This window comes from Carassius auratus, unplaced genomic scaffold (genome assembly GCF_003368295.1).
Source record: "Carassius auratus strain Wakin unplaced genomic scaffold, ASM336829v1 scaf_tig00034504, whole genome shotgun sequence".
Taxonomy (NCBI): domain Eukaryota; kingdom Metazoa; phylum Chordata; class Actinopteri; order Cypriniformes; family Cyprinidae; genus Carassius; species Carassius auratus.
In genome coordinates, this window is record NW_020526154.1 from 209,522 (window position 1) to 224,807 (window position 15,286).

Consider the following 15,286-nt stretch of genomic DNA (forward strand, 5'->3'; position numbering starts at 1 on the left):
ATGTCAAATTGCAATAAACGGCTGTCACAAAATTAGTTTTTTTTTTCTTTTTTCTTTTTTTCCTTTTGGTATTTTTGATCAAATAAATGCAGCCTTGATGAGCATAAGAAACGTATTTAAAAAAAAATCTGACTTATCCCAGACTTTTGAACTGCAGTCTATAGGACTCTACATATATAGGCTATAGGCAATCTACTTCATTAACAGTTAAATGTTCTCCCATTGTGCAATAAAAATATGTGCAATGACCTTTTTTTATCACCCTACATCCTAGCCTACACCCCTACAACTTTTTTTAAAATTCTATTCATATTCTACAGTATTTAATACATGTAAACACCTGTACATATTTATCATGTGTGTATGTGATTTATTTTTATTTATACATATGTGTATTTTATTCACATTTTATTTTTTTATTAGCTGTATTTTGTTATTGTCTTTGTGTATTGGAAGCTTGTGACACTAAAGAAAATTCCTTGTTGGCCTATGTATAATTAAATCTTTCCAAATGAGACTGAAGTATTTTTTTTTCTCTGGTTTGTGTTAGTGAAAGATCAGGCTCTGTGTCTGCTAAAAGTGATGAGTCACTTAAGAATCCACCAGACTTAAGTGAGGAAACACCATCTTCCAAAAGGTATTTCATGTGTTTTACATTATATTGCTCTGTTAACTAATTTCTCAATTATTGTTTATGTGATGGTAGCTTCTTTCCAATAATATACTTACACAGGAAGCCACTAGGGGGCTCATGAGCATTTTCTCTGTCAGAATGTACAGTAGGTAGTGTATTTGTTGTGTTTGTTGTGTTGGATTAGTAGCTTCAGTAGTGAAGAACTGCATGTGCTAGAAGATATTTCATGTGTTTCTCTAAAAACATCGTCAAAAATAGATTTACAGTTCAAAACCGAAACCTGGAATTCAAAATCTAATTCAAGTCTGGAAATAAACAATGTGCTGAAAAATTAAAACAAATATTTTAATAAAACACAATATAAAAACATAAGCTCTTTCACAAATGGATTTAAAGGGTACATTTAACAATACATTAAATATAGACTTTGAAAAGTGATTTTAAAGGGGTCATATGATGTGATTTAAATGTTTCCTTTCCCTTCGGAGTGTTAAAATGTCTTGGTGCATAAAGAAAGTCTGTAAAGTTGCAAAGACTAAAGTCACAAATCCAAAGAGATATTCTTTATAAAAGTTAAGAGTCAACCACACCCTCCTAAAATGGCTCATTCTAACATCGCCCTACATGTCTGAGTCAAGATGTGGGAAGATTTGCATAATGCTGCCCATATGTTCATGCAAAGAAAGAAGGCACATCGTGGAGATGCTGTGTGTTTCGTTCTGAAAGAAAAACTACTTTTTTTTTGGCATTCCAAAAGATGACATCACTAGGTATCAGTGGTTAAATTGTATTTACAACACTGTTCCAGAACAATCCAAATATTCAGATGTGTGCAGCGAATTTTACAGAAGACAAGGTCTGTTTCCTAAACCATGCTTCTGTATACAAAAGCTGTTTCTATAAAGTAGGGCAAATCCAACTTTGCAAGGAAAGTCTGGCACTTCTGACTCACAGCCTGTAAGTATGTTTACATATTTAAAGAATTTGGCACTGACGATTCAAACGCGAGTCACAAATGCTGACATGGTTCTAGGTTTTCGCTGCATGATACGCAACACCAAAAAAACCGTATAAGTCATTAAAATCTGTAATTATGTCCCAAGGGGATGCAACCAATGCCTTGTTTGTAATGGGGTTTAGTGGGTTTGTCTCATCGTGCTGGGAGACGGCATCACAGTATGATAAGGGGCGTAACATTTACATCATTCGCTTGAGGCATTCAGCCAATCACAACGCACTGAATAGCTGGCCAATCAGCGTGCACCATGCTTTTCAGACTGATGAGCTTTGTAAATATAAATGCGTTTCAGAAGACGGGGCAGAGAGGAGCAAGTTTTTTACACTCTCAGTTTTAATCGTACAGATAAGAGCAATACATCAATCGAATCTGTAAAGGGTCTAGTTTTTTTTTGAATACAGACATAATAACAAAAAACCTTTGTGCACTTATAAAATAAAGATAACAAACAAGGTGCGCTGTCTGTAGCCCTGTCTCCGCTGATCATCATGTACAAACACGTAATTAAAATGAAGTGTAACTCTGTGAATACTCAACGAAGAGACACGAGAGAGATATCTATAGCAAGCCTGAAATGTCTACTTTAAAACTAAACAAGTGCTGCCGAAAACAAATATTCTGAGATAAAGTAATCCATATGAAAACAACGCGATGTCTGTTTTTCATGTCTCCCTTCATTATATCTAATGTGACCACGCCCCCGCGCTTAACGTGCTATTCAGATTCAAACTGAAGCGCGCGGCTTGAATAGCTTGTACATCAAATACTTTGTTTTCTTTGTTAAAAGATGCATGGCGATATCTCTAATATTTTGCCAAGAAATTCAGTATTTCATTTCCTTACAGGTTTCAATATGAGACATTAGATTCAGACTTTCAGACTCACAGGAGCCAGAAGAATTTCAAAGACAATATCCTGTGGATCTTCAAGGTAGGAAAAAACACATTTTCATAAATGTTTAATTTTATATATATATATATATATATATATATATATATATATATATATATATGTGTGTGTGTGTGTGTGTGTGTGTGTGTATGTATGTATGTATGTACACACATTAGGGCTGGTAAGCGATTAAGATTTTTTTTATCTAATTAATTGCATTGATGTGGTGATTAATCTAATTTTGAGAAATTACTCTGAAAATATCATTTAAAGTCATTGTTGTGCAAAGCATCTAACAGAGATTACAAAAAGTAGGTTCAGCAAGAAATATTTTGTTTGATAAAATTTATTACATTTACTCTTTTGGCATCATGTGAGAAATGATGACAGAATTGTCATTTTTGTTGGGTGAACTATAACTTTAATAATTTATTTTCTTAATTTTGTTATTATGACTATGAAAATATGAAATAATTTCTTTAATTAAATGATACTCTAAATAATAAACTAAAACTGCCGGAAGGTGGTGGTAATGTCTTAATGATTAAGTCATCGAGTCATTTATTCAATTGTTTGATTCATTCAAATGGCTGATTCATTCAGGAGTAAAGTAAAGAGTTCTTTATGAATGGTTCATTGAATCATTAGGCTTGTTCGACTTGAAGTGGGTCATCACCATCAGACCGACCAGTGTGTGACATCAAAGTACCACAAGAGCTCAGAGAGCAGAGATTCCTTGTGCTTTTGAATCGCTCTCATGGTACTGATACATACACTGATCGGTCATACACTGGTCGGTCTGTGCAGCATTATTTCAAAGCAGACGCGACTGGCCAATGGTTCAACTCGCCAAACGCTTCACCCAATTCGTTCAAAACATGGATTAAGAAATTAAATGCTGCTGTGGGATGCTCGGGGATGAACAGTTCTGATTTTTCTTTATATTTTGGTTGGCAAAATTGAGCAAAACCGACAACATTGTGTCTAAAATAACAGAATATTAACTTCTTAATGAGTTGTTGTATAAGATGAGTATCACATTTGCACTCACGTGATATTGCACTTAGCCTACTGCTCGTGTGATATTTCTTAACTATGTGATGTAAATATGAGACAAAATTTCAAACAGGGGCATTTAAAATGATTTAACCCTCAAATGGTCTTTGGGGTCTTTTTGACCCCCAATTGACTTTTGCTCAAATAAAAAAAAATGTTCCCTTTGTCCAAATGGTATGAAACCTTCTACGGCTCTCAACACTTTCTAGATCTACAAAAAAAAAATTAAATTGGAATGATATCTGTTTTTATGTTAGCGTGACAAAATGTGTGACACTCGTGGTTTTTCGCAATCAAAATAAGACTAAATTCATCATCAAACTCAGAAAACGCAGAACACATCGACAGAAATGGCACAAATAAAGTGGCACGCTTCCACCAATGCAAAAAACATCCACAATGCTAAATCATATTGCTCACAACACGCGTACACACACACACACACACACATATAGAGGAATACATTTTTTAGACTATAAAAACTGTTCTCTTATCATTTGTCAAATAAAATCATCCAAAATGCAGAACCAACACTAATATAAAGTGGTGACACTGACACCGACAATGTGTACACACACACAGAGTCTGGTCAGCTATCCTTGTGGGGGCTCTCCATAGGCGTAATGGTTTTTATACTGTACAGACCGTATTTTCTATCACCCTACACCAACCCTACCCCTAAACCTAACCCTCACAGGAAACTCTCTGCATTTTTTGATTTTCAAGAAACTTCATTCTGTGTAATTTATTAGCTTGTTTACCCGTGGGGGCCTCACCGTAACACGAGTCCCCATGAGTCTGTGTGTATTCAGGTTTAAGTCCCCACCAGAATAGAAAAACAAGCACTCACACACACACACACACACACACACTTGTGAGGTTATAAAACAACTGCTTTCTTATAATTATTTCCAAAAAATCATGAAAAATGCAGAACCACCAAAGAGGGAGAGAGAGTGAGAGAGAGATGACAGGATGAGACAAAACAATTTAGCATGCACACACACACACAAACCTGCTCCAACCCCGTCTACAGAAGTCATGCGGTTTACCATGCTTACTGCCTGCAATGCATTGTAATGTAACATTATTGAAAAACTGGGATTTTTTCAGTAAAAAAATACTAAAATTTGACAAAAAATAATTAAAATAATTATTTGTTATAATTGTGATTTTATAATTTTATAATATTTAGATATGAATCCAACTGAATCCAACTTGTGAAAAGATATCTTTCAGGTAGTCAAATAGCAAATAGCATATAGTGTAGCTCTATAGCCATCTAGTGGCATATAGTGTTTTTTATTTTATTTTAAAACTGCATTTTCCAAAAAATGGGTATAAATGTTACATTAAATCATTTAAAATGATCCATGTTATCCCCATGAAAGCTAGAAATCTGGGTCTTTTATAAAGTGAATTTTACATCAAATGCTGTATCATTTCATATATCATAAATCCTCCAAAAACTGCACAAATGTTGAGTAAAAACATTAACAAACAGAGTAAAATAACATTTATAATTCAATAACATTTGTAAAAAAAAAAAAAAAAACTATTATCTTGTTACAAAATTAAATGTTGTTGTCTGGGGTCTCTGGAGACCCCAAAAACACGAGTGTGGACAGGAAACGAAGACCATAATTATACCACGTATAATTACGTATTATAAAAATAACGTAAGAGCATCATACCAACAGTCAACCATGGTGGTGGTTTTGTGATTGTCTGGGGCTGCATCTTCATGAGCTTGCCATAATTGATGGAACCATGAATTCTGCTCTCTATCAGAAAATCCTGAAGGAGAATGTCCAGCTGTCATTTTGTGACCTCAAGCTCAAGCGCACTGGAGTTATGCAGCAGGACAATGATCCCAAATACACCAGCAAGTCTCTGAATGGCTCAAGGAAAAACAAAATAATAATGGTTTTAGAGTGGCCAAATCAAAGTCTGGAATTAAATCCAATTGAGAAGCTGTGCTAGACCTTAAACAGTCCATTCATGCTTGAAACCCCTCCGATGTGGCTAAATTCAAACAAATCTGCAAAAAAGAGTGGGCCAAAATTCCTCCACGGCGATTTGAATGAGTCATTGCCTGCAAAGAATGGCACTACCAGTTATTAGATTTAGGGGCTATTTACTTTTCACATGGTGCCAGGCAGGTTTGGACAGTTTTTTTCCCTTAATAAATGAAATAAATACTTCAAAACATTTTTTACTTTGTCTTTTCTCTGTGTAATATTGAAATTTGGTTGATGATTTGAATCTTTTAAGTGTGACAAATATGCAAAAAGGAAAGAATGGGGCAATAATCTTTCTATGGCATTGTACTGTATACACACACTTTCTTTGAATATCAAATGAGGCTATGAGAGAATAGAAGTCTGCCGAGACACCAGCCCGTCCAGCCCCTCTATGAAGGGGCCCAATTGACCTTGGGGTGGGGGAATAAATTACTACAGCGTGACGTATTACAGGAGTTGTTGCAGTATAAGCACTGCATTCTAAAGAACTATTACCACATAAGAGTAAGTTGAATATTCCCTGTAATTAGAAATTAAAAGACCAGTACCCCCACCGCTCCCAACCTATTGGGGGGTTTGAGAGATAGATAAGTTATTAGAGCAACAGTGGTTGCAGTGTCTTCTTGACAAATCCAGGACTCAGTCAAGCCCAAGATACTAAGAGCTGACTTAGCAAAAATAAACAAGCTATTAAACAAACACTTTTGCGCTCACCAGCACTTACACAGTCTCCTCTGATTTAACCCTTCTCCTTTTCCTTGTTTTGTAGGATCTTGAGAGCAAGATAATCCGATTTCTGAAAAATGAGCTTGAGAATTTTAAGAAAATATTACAAAAAGAAAACATGCAATACTTTGTGAAAGACTTTAATGAGAATAGATGCAGTATCAAGGAAATAGCTCTTGATCTCACACTCTACTTCTTGAGAGATATGAAGCAAGATGTAGCTGCTGATACTCTAGAAGGTAAGAGACTCATGACCATCTGGCATATTGCCTCTTACTGTATAAATGTAGGAGAGGCAATTCTGATACAGATATCTGTATTTTTCTTCTGGTGCTTAGATGAGCTTCTCTTCATTCATCAACTAAAAAGTAACCTAAAGAATAAGTACCAATGCGTGTTTGAAGGCATTGCAAAGCAAGGTGAATCTACACTTCTGAATAACATCTACACAGATCTCTATATCACTCAGGGTTGTAGTGAACAGGTCAATACTGAACATGAAGTAAGACAGATTGAAGTTACTACCAGGCATCAAGAATCACAAGAGATACATGTTGAATGCACAAAGATGTTTCAAGCTCCTGAACAAGAAAAGCAGATCAGAACTGTACTGACAAAAGGAGTTGCTGGCATCGGAAAATCAGTCTCTGTGCAAAAGTTTGTTCTGGATTGGGCTGAAGAAAAAGAAAATCAAGATATCAGTTTCATATTTCCTCTTCCATTTAGAGAGTTGAACTTAAAGGAGATCGGAACACAAAGCTTGACAAGTATTATAAGTCAGTTTTTCCCAGAAACAAAAACACTGAATCTTAAAAGAAGGAATCAATTCAAAGTCCTGTTCATTCTTGATGGATTGGATGAATGTCGTCTTCCTCTGAACTTTGAGGGTAATGAGACGTGGTCTGATGTATTATCACCAGCCTCTTTGGATGTTCTCCTGACAAACCTCATCAAGGGAAATCTGCTTCCTTCTGCTCTCATCTGGATCACCACCAGACCAGCAGCTGCCAGTAAGATTCCTCCTGATTATATTGACCGGGTAACAGAGGTCAGAGGTTTCAACGATGTACAAAAGGAGGAGTACTTCAAAAAAAGATTCACTGATCAGAATCTGGCCAGTGAAATCATTGATCATGTAAAAAAATCAAGGAGTCTCTTTATCATGTGTCACATCCCAGTCTTCTGCTGGATTTCAGCCACTGTTCTCCAGAATATTTTGGAGGAAAAAAGAAATAATGATCAGAAAACCCATCAGGCTGATGACGCCTCCAAAACACTGCAGAAATCAAATACTGATGACATTCCTAAGACTCTGACACAAATGTACACACACTTTCTCCGTTTTCAGATCCTGCAGAGCAGACGAAAGTATGATGGAGAATATACACCGGATATTTCCTGGGATAAAGATGCCATCCTTTCACTGGGGAAACTTGCATTTCATCAGTTAGAAAGAAATAACCTGATCTTCTATGACACAGACCTGGAAGCCTGTGGTATTGACATATATAAAGCATCAGTGTATTCAGGCATGTGTACCCAGATCTTTAAGGAGGAAACAGGGATCATTTTTGGTACCATGTACTGTTTTGTTCACTTGAGCATTCAAGAGTTCATTGCAGCCCTTTATGCACATCTGTTTTTAGACATCAACAAGAAAAGTGTGTTTGTTCAAGACTCTGCAGAACAGGAAAACAAAAATGAAGCCATGATTGATTTGCTCAGTACTGCAGTGGACAAGGCACTCGAGAGTGACAATGGACACCTGGATCTTTTTCTTCGTTTCCTTCTTGGTCTGTCACTCCAATCCAATCAACTACTCTTACGAGGTCTGTTGTCACAGTATGACTACAGTGACAAGAGCAAAAAGGAAGTAGTTCAGTACATCAAGCAGAAATTAGAAGCTAATCTGTCTCCAGAGAGATCCATCAATCTGTTCTACTGTCTGAATGAACTGAATGATCAAACTCTGGTAAAAGAGATTCAGACCCACCTCAGTAAAGGAAGTCTTTCATCTTCTGATCTTTCACCTGCCCAGTGGTCTGCTTTGGCCTTTGTTTTGTTGACATCAGAGGAGGAGATGGAGGAGTTTGAGCTTCAGAAATTCAAGAAATCAGACGAATGTCTCATTAGATTATCAGCAGTCATTAAAACTACCAAAAGAGCTTTGTAAGTCATTTATTTACATTTTGTAATGTTTTGTTTTCATTTAAAAATGAATTTTTCTACCAGTTTTGGACTTCCCCAATCTACAATAATTCTTAAACATATACCATGTATAAATCAATTATACTTATATGGGTGAATTATATATTTTTTTAATAGTAAAATGAAATTAATCCTCAAATTTAATCCTCAAGAAACGTATTATGTAGATGATAGAGCTAGCACTTTAAATGTGTGATTGATTATTATTAAAGCTATAAAACTTAAATGTTATATTTTTAATCAAGAATGCTAATATATTTTAAATGTATGACTATATAAATGAAACTCTAATATACCAAAAGTACTAGTTTGTGAAGAGTAATATCATTGTAGCTCACATTACTCACAGAATTTTTACTGTTCATATAAAAAGAATAGGTATAAATGTAATGCTTGTATTTCACAAAAATATTACATGTATCTAATTCTATGGTGTGCTTTATTTCTCTTGTAGGCTAAATGATTGTAACCTAACAGACAAAAGCTGTCCAGCTCTGGCTACAGTTCTTGGATCAGATACCAGTCTGAAAGAGCTGAACATGAACAATAACAATCTGCAGGACTCAGGAGTAAAGCATCTCTGCATTGGACTGAAGAGTGTAAATTGCAAATTAGAGATACTGAGGTAAGTTTTGTGACAATCCCGTGATGAGCTGATTAGTCTGCCACAGAAAGGAGGGCAGAACTGATTTAGCTCAGTGGAATTTCTACGTAGACTTTACAACACGAACTGTATATTCTAGGTCCTACCACAGCATTCCAATGGGGTTTAACTGTGGACCTTTATTAGGTCATTTCAAAACTTCCAATTTCTTGTTTTCTACCATTTTGTGGTCTTTTGAATGTGTTGGGTCATTCAGGTGAAAGACTTTCACCCCTGTAGAGTAATAGATAAATTAACCCTTATAAATTACTGTAAACTGGATGTTTGCAGTCCAGATTTCTGCAGTCCAGATATTCATGTGTGTTGACGTTTCAAATATTAAAGGTTACTTGCACAGACACTGTTTAACTGAACAGAGATGACATCACTGAATTCAATGATGAACTACCTTTAACTATCATTTTGCATTATTGACACTGTTTTCCTAATGAATGTTGTTCAGTTGCTTTGACGCAATGTATTTTGTTTAAAGCGCTATATAAATAAAGGTGACTTGACTTTTGGTTTTGTATTCAGTTCTCAGTTTGCTTTGCAAATTACTGTATAAGGAATATATATTAACTTAATGGTAAAGTAATGTAGAGGTAGTTTCTAGAAAAATCTGATTGTTGTATTCCTGTTCTAGACTATCAGACTGCGGCATCACTGAAGAAGGTTATAAATCTCTGGCTTCAGCTCTGAGATCAAATCCTTCACACCTGATAGAGCTGGATCTCATAGGAAATGATCCTGGACAATCAGGAGTGAAGGAGCTCAATGATTTACTACTGGATCCAAACTGTCAACTGAAGACACTGAGGTGAGACAATTCAAAATAATATATATGCAGTTGAATTGTTTATGATAATATTATTTCACTGTTGTATCGAAATCCTTTAACATAGTTTGAGAATCACAAAGTTTGGTTAAAAACTATTTTGAATCCCACTTAATCTTCCCCCCTGCAGGTTTTTGGGCCCTGCTGCAGATGAAGCCTGTCAGTATGTGACTGGAATTGTGGGTAAAAACCCATTATTCCTAAGAAAACTGAATCTAAGTGAACATGAACTAGGAGACTTGAAACAGCTTTTTCCACTACTGCAGGATAAACACTGTATACTCAGCACACTAATGTGAGTATTTGACTGCAGTGGTACTACGAGTGTTGAGTGTGAAAAAACTAGGAAACTTAGGAATATAGAGACAGTATTAGAATTGTTGATAGGATAGGGATAGGGAAGGTCTGTTTTCTGTTGGACAATTCACAAAAAAAGTGTTGAAATGTAGATAAATGAAAATACACATGCAAATATTAATTTGTAAAGTTACATTTTAAGTAATGACAAAAGTTATTGAGCAAGTATGTAAATATGCCAGCAAGTACAAGAACTCTCCCCTTGTTTTACCTTTATCCACAACAGTAGTCATCTAATAGTGATTTATAAATTGAGCTGTCAGGTTGAGTCTCGCAGTAAATGACAATTTGGCGTCATTTGTCTTTGCGTGATTACATCACTGACTGTATCTTGTTTTCATATTGAAATTGCTTCAGTGGTTGTATTTTGTTTTTACAAAACTTGCCAAGAATTTTAACTAGTTATCTAAAGTACCTCAGAGGCTCCCAACCACAATCCTGGAGGCCCCCCCAACTCTGCATGTTTTCCATGTCTCTTTAATCAAACACACCTGATTCAGCTCATTTGCTCATTAGTAGAGACTCTACTAGTAGAGGCAAGACCTGAAGTAGAGACAAGACCTGAAATGGGTCAGGCAAAGGAGAGATGCAAAATATGCAGTCTTTGTGCATTTCGTTTATTTAATACACAAGTTTCAGAATTATAGTTGAATTACTGAAAATAAATGAACTTTTCCATGACATTCTAATGTATTGAGATGCACCTGTATCATAACTAATGTTATAAGCAAGAAAATGTTATAAGTTATAAAAATGTGATAAGTCTTTTTTATTTTATTTTTATTTTTTTAGAGTTTCAGACTGCAGTATCACTGAAGCAGGTTATAAAGCTCTGGCTTTTGCTCTGAGATCAAACCCTTCACACCTGATAGAGCTGGATCTCAGAGGAAATGATCCTGGACAATCAGGAGTTAAGGAGCTTAATGATATTCTACAGGATGATTCTAGTAAATTAAAGGCCATCAGGTAATAAACCTTGAAATATTTAACACTGTACCACAGTTGTGAAAACAGCTGTATATTATCAGATAAACCAGACAAATAGATCAGTGTGGAATAGGAATGACGTGAACTGAATTAAATTGGAGTTTCTAAGAATTTAAACTGACAACATATTGTGTGGCAAAAATAATGCAAAAAGCACGCATTATCTAAAATTCTCATCTACTTCCTGTAGGTTTCTGAAAAGCCCTGCCGCACAGGAAGCATGTGATTATCTCACTGAAGTTATAGGTACAAGTCCATTAGTTCTGAAAGAACTGGATCTGAGTGAAGTTAAATTAGGAGACCTGGATGGGGGGAAACTCTCGGCTCTTTTTATGGACTCTCATAACCAACTGGAGAAAATTAAGTGAGTGATGTTATGCATTTATAACTCTTGTTTATCATTATAAAAGACTGTCAGTCACATGTGTGTGCAGAGATGAAAAGCTTTTGATCTGATGTGTGTTAAATATATGTTGAATATTAACTTATGCTTTTTTATTCCATTTAGGCTGAATAATTGTAGGCTGACAGAGAAAAGCTGTTCAGTTTTAGCTACTGTTCTCTCCTCCAAAACCATCCTGAAAGAGATGAACCTGAATAACAGCCGTCTGCTGGACTCAGGAGTCAAAGAGATCTGTGAGGGATTGAAGAATCCTGTGTGTGAGCTGAAGATACTCAAGTTAGTACATTTCACCAACAGCTAAAACAAATGCCACTGATATTAGATTAATGCTGCTCATTGGCTGATTATGGGGATACTATATATATTCTTAAACCTTTAGGCACCAGGGTTTTTTGTAAAACATTTGTGGGCAGGAGAGGCCTCTGGGGCCTCAATGTGCAGCCCACACACACATGATGGTAACTGCCATAACAGGAATCAATGATTTCAAGGGAACAGTCTCTGTGATAGCCAGTGATGAGGCCCTATTGACGCTAGCTCCTTGCACTGACATTAGTGGTTGGTCCATCACACAGGCAGCCATTGTGTGAACAGGCTCAGGTGTGGCATAAACTGCTCCTGACATGATGACACTGACATCGGGGCAACTGCAGGATTGCGGGGTCCCTCATCCACAACACCCACAGTGAATGCAGAGCCTCTCAACCACAAAAAGTCTATATACAGCTCAAGAGTCCAGTGTGGGGTATTGCGCGGCATTAAACATGATATGTCCTTGTGTAAACCATAATGGAAAATGTCTTTCATGAAATTTTCATTGAAGTTTATCTTATAGAAAAGTTCACAAAAGTCCTCCATATAATCCCCAACTGAGCAATTACCTTGACGGAGGTGAACAAGGTGTGATGCTGGGTTCAAGGTAATCTGTGTTTGAAAAGCGGCTGGATCCATAGTAGGCAAAGTATTCTGTAACAGCAGGACTCAGACAAGCGTTGTAGATCCAAGTCTGAGCTTTTATTAAAACAGAGCATGCTCAAAACAGTCAAGGTCCAAACACCAACAAACAGGAATATCCAAGGGCAAGACATAAATGTAAATCAGAAACATGAAATGGTCAGGGAAGAGAGGTAAACAAACACAAAACACATGGCAATGGTCATAGTTCAAAATCCAAAGGGGCAATCCAAAGTAACAAAACAAGACAAAGAAAACAAGGCAATGGCTTGAAACTTTGCTCTTCATACTTTCTTGGACCTTGACACTGTTATTTATTTGGCAGTATATGGGACAGTCTCAAGCCTACCGGTTTTCATGCAAAATATCATAAATTGTGTTCTGAAGACGAACAAAGCTTTTATGGGTTTGGAATGACATGGGGTTAAGTGATTTAATGACAAAATTTTCATTTTGAGGTGGAGTAACCCTTTAAGTGTTTTCTCCTTTCCATGGATTCAAGGGGAAAAAAAAAACATAATCAGTGGCTGACTGAAAGGGAACTACAATGTTAATTTAACTTCTTGTTTTTATTGTTTGTAGACTTTCAGACTGTAGTATCACTGAAGAAGGATATCTAACTCTGGCTTTAACTCTGAGATCAAACCCTTCACACCTGATAGAGCTGGATCTCACAGGAAATGATCCTGGACAATCAGGAGTGAAAGAGCTTGATTATTTACTACAGGATCCAAACTGTCAACTGAAGACACTGAGGTGAATGCTACAAAAATAATAACATTCAATAGTCTTAAACCCATTTTAGCTTAAGAGAATAAAACTGGTAAAAATAAATTTATAAAATCTTTGGAATGATTCAAATGCTTTTTAAAGATTTTTGAAAATAAAATATAAGGCAGTCTATGTCAGTATATTTCCTTTCATCAGGTTTTTGGGTCCTGTTGCTGATGAAGCCTGTCAGTATGTGACTGGAATTGTGGGTAAAAACCCATTATTCCTGAGAGAACTGAATCTGAGTTTACATGAACTAGGAGACACACGAGTGAATCAGATCGCTGCGCTACTGCAGGATAAACACTGTAAACTCAACACACTGATGTGAGTAGTTTTAGTTTAGTTTTTTTCAGGAATCATTTAATACTGGCATCAAATAGTCAGCCATGCTGTATTTGTAAATCTATCTCTTCTTTTTAATATTTTAGGCTGTGTGATTGTGGTCTAACAGATGAAAGCTGTTCAGCTCTTGCTACAGTCCTGAGATCAAACTCAACTCTGAAAGAACTTGACTTAAGCAACAATAATCTTCAAGATTCAGGAGTGAAGAAACTCCAGAATGGATTAGAAGATGCAAACTGCACACTGGAGAACCTCAGGTGAGTTCAATGAACCCTTTGTTTGGTTTTAATAATGTTATTATCTTTTGTTCAAAGGTTACATTACTGTAGTAAAGAGTTTTAGTGTAGTAAAACATCATCTGTCCAGAAGAGAAAATAAATGTTTATTTGAGGTTTTATATTATAAAACTCTTTCACTGATATTCATTTTAGATAATAGATCTGATTAGATAATTGGTCATTTCAAACTTCTTTTCTCTAGACTTTCAAACTGTGGTATTTCTGAAGAAGGTTATAAAGCTCTGGCTTCTGCTTTGAGATCAAACCCGTCACACCTGATAGAGCTGGATCTCACAGGAAATGATCCTGGACAATCAGGAGTGAAGGAGCTCAGTGATTTACTACAGGATCCAAACTGTCAACTGAAGACACTGAGGTGAGAGATGATGAAATAATACAAAATAAAGTATATGCATGTTAATTATTTATAGATGTATTATTTCCCTAATAGAGTAAGGTACACAAATTGTTGCATCAAAATTGTTCAAAATGATCAGTGCCTTTTACAACTTGGTGCCTCTGATACCAAGAGACTTCAAGAGCAGTTGAGTGGAGGTACTAGTCAAGCCTCGACAGCTAACTTCCACTGGATAGGTGAAAGCACTGTAACTTTCCTCTTTGCATGTGACTTAGAGATATGTGTACTTTTCCATCTTCCACTCAAAAGCAGCCTCCAGGCTGTCTTCCCATGGAACAGTGAGTTCAACCATGATGACCGTTCTTGTGATAGTAGACCAAAGCAAGATGCCTGGCCAGAGGGAGGTTACAGTGATCTGCTGCAGGAAATTCAACTGGTGGTCAAGATCAGCTCTAAGCTCCCTTCGAGTGATAGCAGAGACCACTCCTATCTGGTGCTTCCAAGCTCCTCAGCCTCTTGCCTCACAAACTGGTTTAGGCCATGAGATGTTTAATGAATTTTTTAAAAACAAAATTGTTAAAATTAACAAGAGCTATCATTACAAACAATGTTAGATCTTAACATGTTTTGTAATATAACGCACACTGAATTGAATTTTGCTTCAACTTCCCTTCTCCAGGTTTTTGAGTCTTGCTGCAGATGAAGCCTGCCAGTTTTTGACTGCAGTTATGTGTAAAAACCCGTTACTCCTGAGAGAGCTTAATCTGAGTGAACGTGAACTAGGAGACACGAGAG

At 36.3% G+C, this 15,286-nt stretch overlaps 1 protein-coding gene across 1 annotated transcript; it reads left to right on the plus strand.

The window, feature by feature from the left end:
* Positions 1-556: 556 nt before the first annotated feature.
* LOC113081499 (NACHT, LRR and PYD domains-containing protein 3-like) lies at positions 557-15,035 on the plus strand. The gene is made up of 13 exons (XM_026253567.1): positions 557-637; positions 2,498-2,582; positions 6,393-6,588; positions 6,688-8,518; positions 9,012-9,182; positions 9,847-10,001; positions 10,169-10,197; positions 10,305-10,333; positions 11,573-11,746; positions 11,891-12,061; positions 12,621-12,704; positions 13,942-14,112; positions 14,801-15,035. Exons 3-13 carry the CDS (start codon positions 6,468-6,470, stop codon positions 15,033-15,035), a joined length of 3,171 nt encoding a protein of 1,056 aa, XP_026109352.1. The 5' UTR covers positions 557-637; positions 2,498-2,582; positions 6,393-6,467.
* The last annotated feature ends 251 nt before the right edge of the window (positions 15,036-15,286 follow it).

Coding starts and splice junctions, on each gene's coding strand:
- LOC113081499 (XM_026253567.1), top strand. CDS start 6,468: ATGCAATACTTTGTGAAAGACTTTAATGAGAATAGATGCAGTATCAAG. Junction 8,519..9,011: donor AAAACTACCAAAAGAGCTTT/GTAAGTCATTTA, acceptor TTTCTCTTGTAG/GCTAAATGATTGTAACCTAA. Junction 9,183..9,846: donor TGCAAATTAGAGATACTGAG/GTAAGTTTTGTG, acceptor TTCCTGTTCTAG/ACTATCAGACTGCGGCATCA.